Source organism: Phyllopteryx taeniolatus, chromosome 14 (genome assembly GCF_024500385.1).
Source record: "Phyllopteryx taeniolatus isolate TA_2022b chromosome 14, UOR_Ptae_1.2, whole genome shotgun sequence".
Classification (NCBI taxonomy): domain Eukaryota; kingdom Metazoa; phylum Chordata; class Actinopteri; order Syngnathiformes; family Syngnathidae; genus Phyllopteryx; species Phyllopteryx taeniolatus.
The window spans coordinates 11,804,237-11,817,285 of NC_084515.1; the positions used below are offsets into that span (position 1 = coordinate 11,804,237).

Sequence of the window (13,049 nt, forward strand, 5' to 3'; positions counted from 1 at the left end):
TCAAAAAAAATTAATAATAAATGTACCGGCATTACCAGATAACTAGCAACCCTTTACTGCTCAGTGACTGGTTTTTTTTGTCAATGTCTTTCTGTCTCCAAAGTGTTCTGTAAATTGACTGTCTGTTGTACTAGAGCGGCTCCAACTACCGGAGACAAATTCCTTGTGTGTTTTTTGGAAATACTTGGCAAATAAAGATGATTCTGATTCTGAATCAGAGTTTTCTGATCCAGCAGAAGAGATGACCCAGTGTGGTTGTGACTGCAACAGGCGGGTGATGAAGCACCACTGAGGAGCCTAAATGAGTCCCACAGCCCTGATGTTAGTGCTAGTGTGAGCATAGCAGTCAGAGTTTGACTAATCCTGATGAGCGGTCCTGTAAGCACATTCTGTGAGACTAATGGGTTGACCTCCCCATGTCCCAGGCTGCTTATGACACCATTTGGTAACTCCACTGATCTGTGTTTAATGCTACCAAACTTGTAGGTTAGGTTAATTTAAGTCTATAAATGATCTTCAAGATAACATAGACATTACATACCATTAACATTATCACTATAACATTTAGTAATTCTTTTACAAATTGTCTTAGAAAAATGCACAGGTTTGGTGCACCATGTGTACAGTCTACCCATGTCTGTCGGGGTTGGGGTGGTCTCTGGGGGCCGTGGGCCATGACAACTCTTAGTGTGTCTGCTCCCCTTAATAGTAGTAATTAGTTGGCCTTTCCACAACGGGTTCCTCAGTGCAAAAGCCGTGTAACTATACTCGCTGTTAGTATGTATGTGTTTGTGTATGTATGCATTGTGGTTTTCTTGGTGTATGGACGGGGCAGGGCGCATGAATGATGGCTCCCTGCTACAAGCTTGCTAATATTTGGAAGTGGTTGCTTTGCAGCCTACCAGGAAGTAGCAGGGAAGGACGAGCTTGCAAAATCCTCTTGGACCCTCCACATCCTGGTCATGACGTCTTCCAGCTCCTTCCCTCAGGTAGGCGCAATCGATCAATGCAAACTAAAACCAGCAGACATTCCAACAGCCTCTTTCCATTAGATTGCTAGCGGTTAGATGACTCTCCATCAAGATTTATTGTCAAGATGGCTGTCTGTTGTCGTACTAGAGCAGCGCTGGCTACCAGAGACAAATTCCTTGTATGTTTTTGACATACTTAGAAAATAAAGAGGATTCTGATTCTGTTTTTTCTGCTGGTTGGTCTATTGCTGTGAGCACTCTGAAATCACCCCACCAACCCCTCTTCACCATCTGTCATCGCGTCGCTTCTCCCGAGTTGAACATTTTTCCAAGGTGCAAATGGGCACCTTGCACGTCATAGTGTTCTGCCATTGTGCAGCACCTGCACAATGAATGGGTTTGTTGATGATGCGCTGCGCCTTGCTAAGTGCAGTGAAAAGGCCTTCATTTTTATATGTACTTTAATTGTTCAGGTACATACATATTATGGTAGATCTAAGCACTAAGTTGTCCGAAGCTGAAGATTCTGTGAACAACTTCTTTTTCCCTTTTTCTTTTTCTATCTTCTTGTTGCCTGGTTTGAGACCTTTGAGCAAATTCCAGTAAATTATCACAGATAGGGGCTCTGTTACGCAGCAGGGCAGTGTGGTTAGCTAGACAAGATTTACTAATGAGTTCTGCAGCAGCGGGATGGCACAGAGAAACGGCAACTAAGGCTCTGCATTAGACGTACGTTGACAGTGGCTGGAACAGGGCCTTCAAGGTACGTCATGTGCAATGGACCAAGCTATATTTCAATGTTCTCATTTCCGTCCTTCCCTGTTCTGCAGCGGATTATTGTTTTGGCATGGTTGCTTCAAACAATGGGATGTGACAAGGCTCTGTTCTGGAAATTGATGGCGCTTGCCGGAGCGTATCACTGCCATAAATGTTTCACGCCGCGCTGATATGGTAATCATTGAATCCCCCACAATGGCACCTTGTGCGGGATGCCTTTGCAGGTTCGCGTGACTCTGGACACCACCCAACCGCTAAGGTCCAAACAGCTCAAAAAAGAAAAGATTATTTCTAAAAAAGTACGGTGATCGTACATGTACAGGAAAACAGCAGCCGAGATTCTCTTGCCAAGAGGGCATGGTGTACATGCTGAGACGTGAGCACCATACTCCTAGTTAAATATGCAATTCTGTTTTCACAAGCGTGGGTCCAGGTGCCCGTCAGTGGCCCCGGTCCAGCTGGAGGATGTGGCCGATTCACTTCGGCTGGCATGCAGGCTGGCATACTAATGGAGTGTGACAAGCCTCAAACTCCTGCCTGGTGTCCACAAGCATGCGCAACTACAGGATTACCCAAGATATGTTGGAAGTCACACACAACCACCTGGCACATTTGAGGAGGGGTCATTCATCCAACAGCTTCCCCAAAAAAGGGTAATTAAATCTAGTCGTTCTGGTTGGACCTAAAATGTGTAATAACATTATTGAGGGTGGTCGATTTTCGGCGACTTTTTAAGTTACAAAGCTTGAAAAATGCTCAGAGGTCCCCTTTCAAGATTTCACCGTCCCAGAGTTCTTTGCTGGTCTCTGTTCGGTCTGTAGCCTAGTTCACTTACTTGACCTGACCAAACAGACCACAATAAAGGGGAAGAACAAAGATTGTTTCATTTGCCATTTGGAGTGGATCAAGACCATGATCAAACCATGCTAGAGTTAATTTGGAGGTCTTGGACCAGTCAGTTCAGTCAGCACCCGAGTTTCCTTACGTAGCGTGGACAAATGGACCGCATCAAAAGGATTAGTACACCAGGTGGAATGGATCAAAGTCTGATTGTGTTTTCAATGTAATCAAACTGCTGCAGATTTCATTTGGCAGTCTCTGATCGATTGGTTTGTTCCGCACCAATTCACTTTACCTGACCGACTGTACCGCAGCAAGTGGGAAGGTGAAGATGGTTCATTTATCAGGTAGAGTGGATCAATGTCAGATCACATTCTTACTGCAACCAGACCACACCGAAGTTTGTTTGTTGGTCTTAGATCAGTTGGTTCGGTGCACACTATAGGTTTTTTACTTTACCTGACCAAATGCACCACACCAAGGGTGAAAACAAAGACTCATTTGCCAGTTGGAGCAGATAGAGGTTGGCTTATGCTCTCACCACAACCGAACCGTGCCATATTTCTTTTGCTGATGTCAAATCAATTGGTTTGATCTGCACTCATCTGTTTTACCTGACTAAATGAACCGTAACAAGGGAGGGAACCCAGGACTGGTTTGGTACCAATGTCAGATTGCGTTCTCATCAAAACCGAATCACGCCAGAATTCGTCTGGTGGTTTTGGACCACTTGGTTCGGTCCGCACGTTTAATTTACCTGACCCATCAAACCACACAGAGGTGGAATACAAAGATTGGTTGGGGATCAAGGTAGGACCGTGTTCTCACCACAACCGATCTTCGCCAGAGTCATTTTGGTGGTCTCCCACCAGTTTATTTGACCAGTTCCTGGGTTTATTTACTTTACCTGTCCTAGCGAACTCCAATTCGATTAAAATGTGTTAAAGGTTTCTCGTGTGAAACCGCACTCATTGTCTGGGCCATCATGGAACGCCTTTGCGTCACAGAGCTTAATGTATTCTTTCACCAAGGCTTGTTTTAAGCCTTTCATTAAAGTGAAACAATCTTGTCACACACCTGTTGCTAGTTCAAGGGAGGGGTATTTATTGTCAGGCCCTGTCAGCACACGCCTAATCCCTGGCCACTATTACCAGCGTGACCTATAAGTGGTCATCATTTTGTGTGTGATTGTACAGTAGGTACCCTACAGCCTTCTCCATCCACTGTCCCTGCTTTTTTTTTTTATTTATTTTTTTTTTTTGACACCCAATATCATTGGGACCAAACGGTCTACTGCTGACATGCTGATTTCCTTCCCCATGTGCTGAAAAGTGTGTGTGAAGGAAAAACACTTGGGTCTGACCGTCTAGGGGCTTTTCGACTTTGCTCTGGCATGTAGTGTTTGGAGAGTGGCATTAGTAACATTAGGTCTTTCTTACAAGTAAATGCCAAAAGAGGAATGAATGCCATCCTCTCACCACCTTTGCCTGGAATTCCACCATATGCCCGCGGGCTTAACCCACTAATTGTGGCCGCACTTCCTACGCCATTGTTGCATGCCTGCGGCTCGCTTTTCCAAGCCACGGTTATATTAAGAAGTGAGTGTTTTAGTGCAACGGACGTCACGCTATCAGCTGAAATGATCCGTGTTTGTGTGTAATGACCGCCTGATTGTTGTGCTTGAGGTTCCTGCGGTTCGGTGTTCAAGAGGCTTTGGCTGAGTCTGGCTTCTTATTAGATAGTGCCAAGGATGGAAGTAAACAGCAATTAGGACATTGGGTTGTTATGGTAATGTACAATATATGCAGTAGCCTATAATAGCTATTTTGAAGAGTGACTGGTGCCGCGTGGGTTGTATTTGAGATATGTGATGCAATGGGGACATCTATTGGCTAACTTCTGTCAAGACAAACATTGGAAGTATTTTCAGGGGAATCAGCCACTATTTTGTTTTACTACTATCCATCCATCCATCCATTTTCTGAGCCGCTTCTCCTCACTAGGGTTGCGGGCGTGCTGGAGCCTATCCCAACCATCATCGGGCAGGAGGCAGGGTACATCCTGAACTGGTTGCCAGCCAATCGCAGGGCACATACAAACAACCATTCGCACTCACATTCACACCCACGGGCAATTTAGAGTCTCCAATTCATGCATGTTTTACTACTACTTATTTGTAATTATTTTTCCTGTTAAATTGGTGTAAAAACGAAATTGTTTTAACTTCAAGTACTACTCCTATGCTACAACACTGACTACTGATAATGATAAAATAATACTTAATAAGCAAAATCACAATAGAGGATGTTTCTCATACAATCTTCGCAAAGTGTTTTTTTTTTTAATTCACAAACAATTTTATTAACACATTTAACTATAATGAACTCTTAATTTTTTTGTAATATAAAAACAGCAGTTTTATTATTAACACTTAATTGTTCTTTTAAATGTGTAACACAAATGAGAAAAAAATATCAGTTGTATTAACTCTAGATGTGTATTTATTTAACTTATAATATGAAAAATGGTAATTTATTAACTTGGATTTTTTTCAATTGTGTACTAAAATAAATGAATGATTTTTTTTTTTAACTCATTACTACATAAACCCTCCTTGAGCCGTCACCTTATTGTGGTGAGGGGTTTGTGTGTCCCAATGATCCTAGGAGCTAAGTTGTCTGGGGCTTTACGCCCCTGGCAGGGTCACCCATGGCAAACAGGTCCAAGGTGAGGGACCAGACAAAGCACAGCCCAAAGACCCCTTATGATGACAACAAACAATGGACTCTGTTTTCCGTTGCCCGGACGCGGGTCACCGGGGGCCCCCCTTTGGAGCCAGGCCTGGAGGTGGGGCTCGAAGGCGAGCCCCACCTGGTGGCCTGCACCCATGGGGCCCGGCAGTAACGTGGGTCCCCCTTCCCATGGGCTCACCACCTGTGGGAGGGGCCATAGGGGTCGGGTGCAGTGCAAGCTCGGCGGTGGCCGAAGGCGGGGATCCGATCCCCAGCTACAGAAGCTGGCTATAGGGACGTGGAATGTCACCTCTCTGGCAGGGAAGGAGCCCGAGCTGGCATGTAAGGTCGAGAAGTTCCGACTAGATATAGTCGAACTCGCCTCCACACACAGCTTGGGCTCTGGTACCAGTCCTCTTGAGAGGGCTTGTACTCTCTTCCACTCTGGAGTTGCCCACGGTGAGAGGGGCCGAGCAGGTGTGGGTATACTTATTGCCCCCCGGCTCGACGCCTGTACGTTGGGGTTCACCCGGTCGACGACAGGGTAACCTCCCTCCGCCTTCGGGTGGGGGGACGGGTCCTGACTGTTGTTTGTGCCTATGCGCCAAACAGCAGTTCAGAGTACCCACCCTTTTTGGAGTCCCTGGAGGGGGTGCTGGAGAGCGCTCCCGCTGGGGATTCCATCGTTCTGCCGGGGGACTTCATTGCTCACGTGGGCAATGACAGTGAGACCTAAAAGGGCGTGATTGGGAGGAACGCCACAACCCCCCCGCCCGATCAAAACCCGAGCGGTGTTCTTTTATTGGACTTCTGTGTTCATCACGGATTGTCCATAACAAACACCATGTTCAAGCATGAGGGTGTCCACACGTGCACTTGGCACCAGGACACCCTAGGTCGCGGTTCGATGATCGACTTTGTGGCCGTGTCTTGGACACTCTGGTGAAGAGAGGGGCGGAGCTGTCAACTGATCACCACCTCGTGGTGAGTTGGCTCCGATGGTGGGGGGAAATGCAGGTCTGACGTGGCAGGCCCAAACATATTGTGAGGGTCTGCTGGGAACGTCTGGCGGAATCCCCTGTCAAAAGGAGTTTCAACTCCCACCTGCGACAGAACTTTGCTCACGTTCCGGGTGAGGCGGGGGACATCGAGTCCGAGTGGACCATGTTCCGCGCCTCCATTGCTGAGACGGCCGACCGGAGCTGTGGCCGTAAGGTGGTCGGTGCCTGTCGTGGCGGCAATCCCCGAACCCGTTGGTGGACACCAATGGTGAGGGATGCCGTCAACCTGAAGAAGGAGTCCTATCGGGCCTATTTGGCCTGTGGGACTCCTGAGGCAGCTGATTGGTACCGGCTGGCCAAGCGGAATGCAGCTTTGGTGGTCGCTGAAGCAAAAACTCGGGTATGGGAGGAGTTTGGTGAGGCCATGGAGAAAGACTTCCGGACGGCTTCGAGGAAATTCTGGTCCACCATCCAGCGTCTCAGGAGGAGGAAGCAATTCACCACCAACACTGTGTATAGTGGGGATGGGGCGCTGCTGACCTCGACTCGGACGTTTTGAGTCGGTGGGGAGAATACTAAAAAGACCTCCCTCAATTCCACCGACACGCCTTCCCATCAGGAAGCAGAGTCTGAGTTCTCTGAGGCGGGCTCTCCTGCCTCTGGGTTTGAGATCACCGAGGTGGTTAAAAAGCTCCTCGGTGGCAAGGCCCCGGGGGTGGATGAGATTCGCCCGGAGTTCCTAAAGGCTCTGGATGTTGTGGGAATGTACTGGTTGATACGCCTCTGCAACATCACGTGGACATCGGGGAGAGTGCCTCTGGATTGGCAGACTGGGGTGGTCCCCCTTTTTAAGAAGGGGGACCAGAGGGTGTGTTCCAACTACAGGGGGATCACACTCCTCAGCCTCCCTGGTAAGGTCTAGTCAGAGATGCTGGAGAGGCGGGTCCGTCGGGAAGTCGAATCTCAGATCCAGGAAGAGCAGTGTGGTTTTCGTCCTGGCCGTGGAACAGTGGACAACCTCTACACCCTCGGCAGGGTCCTCGAGGGTGCATGGGAGTTCGCCCAATCAGTCTGCATGTGTTTTGTGGACTTGGAGAAGGCGTTCGACCGTGTCCCTCGGGGAGTCCTGTGGGGGGTGCTTCGGGAGTATGTGGTACCGAACCCCCTGATACGGGCTGTTCAGTCCCTGTACGACCGTAGTCAGAGTTTGGTCCGCATATCCGTCTACTACTTCTTTCGGCTGGCATGGGAACGACTTAGGATCCCCCCGGAAGAGCTGGATGAAGTGTCTGGGGAGAGGGAAGTCTTGGGCGTCCCTGCTAAAGTTACTGCACCCGCGAGCCGACCTCGGATAAGAAAATGGATGGATGGATTACTACATTAATTTAAAAAGTAAACCTTTTGGTGCAAACCCTTTTTTTATTTTTTTATTTAAGATAAATTTATCTTATTATATGAACTTTTAATTTGTTAAATTGTTAGCTGTTAATGTTATTGTTAAAAATATTTTTAAAAAAACAAAAAATCATGACTTTTTAAAATAAATTATATAATTTAACTTTTGATTTAATCCCGCAATTTATTGACAAAATGATCATTCCCACTGTTTTAAATTGCTGCTGCGCCACCTACTAATAGTAATGATCATAAAAACTAATACTATAAAACTAATAATATATACCACAATACACGTTGTCATTGTGGTGTAAAATGTAAACAAAATCTCCAATTAAAAAGAAAAACCATGGCCAGATAAGGTCGTCCTGGTAGGAGCATCCTTGCTTCCTGACCCCAAAAAGATGTCAACGACATTGTGTTCGCGTCACGATGCTCGCGTTGACCAATCACATCCTCGACACGGACTACTGTTATATGACGAACAGCCACATTGTCCAATCGTAGCCTTACAACGGCCCTTCGAGCACGCCTCCTGTCATGGTGTAGCCAATCGGGGCGGAGAACTTATTACTAATTCATTCCAATGCGAAGGGGAGTGACGCAGTTATTGAAAACCCCAAAGCTACTCCACGCTTTCCGGCGTATGACCTGAAATAAACTCCGTATATCCCCCCCAAGCCCCCCCCCCTCCCCTCACCCCGGGCTGCGGGCGGCAAACCTCGGCGGAGGACATCGCCGGTTGTGTGGACGGGGGCTGTATGTGCCAGTCTCCGCACTCCTTGGGATTCGGGTGCCACACAGGTTTGAGGTTGCGGTCGAACCCCGAGGACTCGATGCGATAACCAGAGCGAGACATGCCGCAGCCTAAGTCACGAAAGCTCGCCATCCTCGGCTACCGATCCGTAGGTGAGAGCCGGTCACACGACGATAAGCGGCGGTCCTCGATCCCCGGGTAAGGCGTGCTTTGGCCGAGCTAGGCTGTAGCGGGCCGTGGCTACTCGCACGATCGCAGCATCCCTCCGCCAGGTGAGGGCGGCCCCGACACCATGCCTCCGCCTTAAAACCGACATACGTTCGTCGTCAAACTACAGCATGTCCGCGAGTCGACCACCCCACCCCCCACGCTAATGCGCGACGAGCGGATGGATTTGACGCATGACTGACCGGTTATGTCACCGCCAGCACGGCAAACGGGCGCAGTTGGGATGCGGTTAAAAAGAAAGGGGGGGAAAAAAAAAAGGCCCAGCGTGATGAATGCTTGAATATGCAATATGTAGTGTTGAGTTGTTGAGGTTTGAGTTTTTATATAAAAATTGTGATTATCCTTTATATTCCTGGTACCGTAGTCAGGTCTATAGGGCAACCTACATTTAGTTTATTATAGTTGTAAGATGTTTGTTTTGAATTAATATATTTGCATTTTTATAATGTATAGTTCACAAATATATAAATAGTGATGCCCGAATATACAAGCTGGGCTAAAAATCGCTAAACTTAAAATAGTAGGAGTAATTTTATTACAATTTACAGGTTCTTATTCCGATGTGCATCAATTTTAATAAAAGCTTCCAAAATTAACTCTGAAGTCACAGTTGTATAAATAAATTATTAGGATTCCAAAATAGAGTTTTAAGTTAAGTGTTAGGGTTTCAAGCCAGGGGCAGTGTTTCTATCCAGGGTTAGGGTTTCTAGCTGTAGTTGGGGTTTCAAGTGGGTTTTGTTTGTATATCGGTGGAGACGCTAAAAGAGGTGGTGATCGCCTTTCTTTCTTCCTTTTAATACAGTTTCCTTCCGCCCACCCTTCCATCTTTCCTTCATCCTTCCTTTGATTCCATCTTAATTTCCATCATTCCTATTACCTCCCTTCATTGAGGAAATACATTTGTTTAGAACGGACATTGACAATATGATAATTAGGGGCTGGGGTCCATTAGAGAAGAAGGGAAAAATGATGAAATAAGGTCATAGGGACATGGTGTATATTAGAGCAGAAGCTATTTAAGGAAATGCAGTATTTGGGACAGGGCGTCTTGAGTAGCGTAGGCGATATTTGAGGAAATACGGTAATCTGGGCATTGGTCGCTTGGAGCGGAAGTTAGTATAGTAGTTGAGGAAGCAATGTTAATTTGGGCAGGGCATTTATGTCAGTACAGGCCACTAAAATGGTGATTGAGGCAAGGTGTCCATCAGAACGTAGGGGAGTATTTGAGAAAATGCAGTATTTGTACTTGTATAAGATGAGGTAAGACATTCCTCTAAGGTTGTGAACTACTACAGCTTATATCTTATATCTTCTTCTTTTCCTTTCGGCTTGTCCCTTTCGGGGTCGCCACAGCGCGTCATCCTTTTCCATGTAATCCTATCTCCTGCATCCTCCTCTTGAACACCAACTGCCCTCATGTCTTCCCTCACGACATCCATCAACCTTCTCTTTGGTCTTCCTCTCGCTCTCTTGCCTGGCAGCTCCATCCTCATCATCCTTCTACCAATATATTCACTATTTCTCCTCTGGACGTGTCCAAACCATCAAAGTCTGCTCTCTCTAACTTTGTCTCCAAAAGATCGAACCTTTGCTGTCCCTTTGATGAGCTAATTTCTAATTTTATCCAACCTGATCACTCCGAGATCGAACCTCAACATCTTAATTTCCGCCATCTCCAGCTCTGCTTCCTGTTTTCTCTTCAGTGCCACTGTCTCTAATCCGTACATCATGGCTGGCCTCACCACTGTTTTATAAACTTTGCCCTTCATCCTCGCAGAGACTCTTCTGTCACATAACACACGTGACACCTTCCTCCACCCGTTCCAATCTGCTTGGACCCGTTTCTTCACTTCCTGACCACACTCACCATTGCTCTGGATGATTGACCCCAAGTATTTAAAGTCCTCCACCCTTGCTATCTCTTCTCCCTGTAGCCTCACTCTTCCCCCACCACCCCTCTCATTCATGCACATATTCTGTCCTACTTTGGCTAATCTTAATTCCTCTTCTTTCCAGTGCATGCCTCCATCTTTCAAACGGTTCCTCCACCTGCTCCCTGCTTTCACTGCAGATCACAATGTCATCTCCAAACATCATGGTCCACGGGGATTCCAGTCTAACCTCATCTGTCAGCCTATCCATCACCACTGCAAACAGGAAGGGGCTCAGGGCTGATCCCTGATGCAGTCCCACCTCCACCTTAAATTCGTCTGTCACACCTACAGCACACCTCACCACTGTTCTGCTGCCCTCGTACGTGTCCTGTATTATTCTAACATACTTCTCTGCCACTCCAGACTTCCGCATGCAGTACCACAGTTCCTTTCTGGGTACTCTGTCATAGGCTTTCTATAGATCTACAAATACACAATGTGTAGCTCCTTCTGACCTTCTCTGTACATCAACATCAACATCCTTGAGGCAAATAATGCATCTGTGGTCCTCTTTCTAGGCATGAAACTATACTGTTGCTCGCAAATACTCACTTGTCCTGAGTCTAGCCTCCACTACTCTTTCCCATAACTTCATTGTGTGGCTCATCAACTTTATTCCTCTATAGTTACCACAGCTCTGCACATCACCCTTGTTCTTAAAAACGGCACCAGTACACTTTTCCTCCATTCCTCAGGCATCTTCTCACGTGCTATAATTCTATTGAACAAGCTGGTCAAAAACTCCACAGCCACCTCTCCAACATGCTTCCATACCTCCACAGGAATGTCATCAGGACCAACTCCCTTTCCATTTTCATCCTCTTTAATGCCTTTCTAACTTCCACCTTACTAATCATTGCCACTTCCTGGTCCACCACACTTGCCTCTTCTCTCTCATTTTTATCATTCATCAACTCCTCGAAGTATTCTTTCCATCTATCTAGCACACTACGTGCACCAGTCAACATATTTCCATCTCTATCCTTAATCACCCTAACCTGCTGCACATCCTTCCCATCTCTATCACTCTGTCTGGCCAACCTGTATAGATCCTTTTCTCCTTCTTTAGTGTCCCACCTGGCATACATGTCATCATATGCCTCTTGTTTGGCCTTTGCCACCTCTACCTTTGCCCTATGTCGCATCTCAGTGTATTCCTTTCGCCTCTCCTCAGTCCTCTCAGTGTCCCTCTTCTTCTTAGCTAACCTTTTTCCTTGTATGATTTCCTGTACTGTGAGGTACCACCACCAAGTCTCCTTCTCTCCTTTCCTGCCAGAAGATACAACAAGTACTCTCCTGCCTGCCTCTCTGATCACCTTGGCTGCAGTGGTCCAGTCTTCTGGAAGCTCCTCCTGTCCACCGAGAGCCTGTCTCACCTCTTCCCAAAAAGATGCACAACACTCGTCCTGTCTCAGCTTCCACCACATGGTTCTCTGCTCTGCCTTTGTCTTCCTAATCTTCCTCCCCACCACCAGATCCATTTTACACAACACCATCCTATGCTGTCTAGCCACACTCTCCCCTACCACTACCTTACAGTCAGTAACCTCCTTCAGATTACATCGTCTGCACAAGATTTAATCCACCTGCGTGCTTCTACCTCCGGTCTTGTAGGTCACCCTATGTTCCTGCCTCTTCTGGGGAAAAAAAGTGTTCACTACAGCCATTTGCATCCTTGTTGCAAAGTCTACCACCATCTGTCCCTCCAAATTCCTTTCCTGGATGCCGTACTTACCCATCACTTCTTCATCACCCCTATTTCCTTCACCAACATGTCCATTACAATCTGCGCCAATCACGACTCTCTCTCTGTCTGGGATGCTCAGAACTACTTCGTCTAGCTACTTCCAGAATTTCTCTTTCACCTCTAGGTCACATCCTACCTGTGGGGTATAGCCACTAATCAAATTATACATAACACCCTCAATTTAAAGTTTCAGCCTCATCACTCGATCTGATACTCTTTTCACCTCCAAGACATTCATAGCCAACTCTTAGCCGACTACATTTCTTTTCCCATCTACACCATGGTAAAATAATTTAAATCCTGCCCCTAAACTTCTAGCCTTACTGCCTTTCCACCTGGTCTCCTGGACACACAATATATCAACCTTTCTCCTACTGAACTACTTCAATGAAGGCACAAAACCATTCAACAACAATATTGTAAATTGATGGGATGAGTCTACCTGTCTAGTGGGTCGCATAGTGGTCATCTACAGCCATGCGTTTCTGATGATTGCTCATACGATTTCTCCATCTTTTCTTTTCCAGGAAAATCCTCTTTGACCATTCAGTTCGTTGAGGGCCAGTTTGTTGACTCCTATGACCCCACAATAGAAAACAGTAAGTAGGCGGAGGATGATGCCCTTTTGTCTTATTTGCCATCAGTATTTTACTTGTTGTAAATTTGC

At 46.6% G+C, this 13,049-nt stretch overlaps 1 protein-coding gene across 2 annotated transcripts in view; it reads left to right on the top strand.

Moving 5' to 3' along the window:
- The first annotated feature begins 286 nt into the window (after positions 1-286).
- Positions 287-13,049, top strand: part of rheb (Ras homolog, mTORC1 binding) — an 18,295-nt gene continuing 5,532 nt past the window's right edge. The window contains exons 1-3 of one of the 2 annotated variants that reach the window (XM_061796697.1): positions 287-321; positions 898-989; positions 12,910-12,981. In XM_061796697.1, coding sequence (XP_061652681.1) covers positions 302-321; positions 898-989; positions 12,910-12,981 — 184 coding nt within the window. In that variant the 5' untranslated portion in view covers positions 287-301. Of the gene's footprint in view, positions 322-897; positions 990-8,321; positions 8,626-12,909; positions 12,982-13,049 lie in introns of those variants that run through there. The other variant, XM_061796698.1, reaches the window with a different exon arrangement.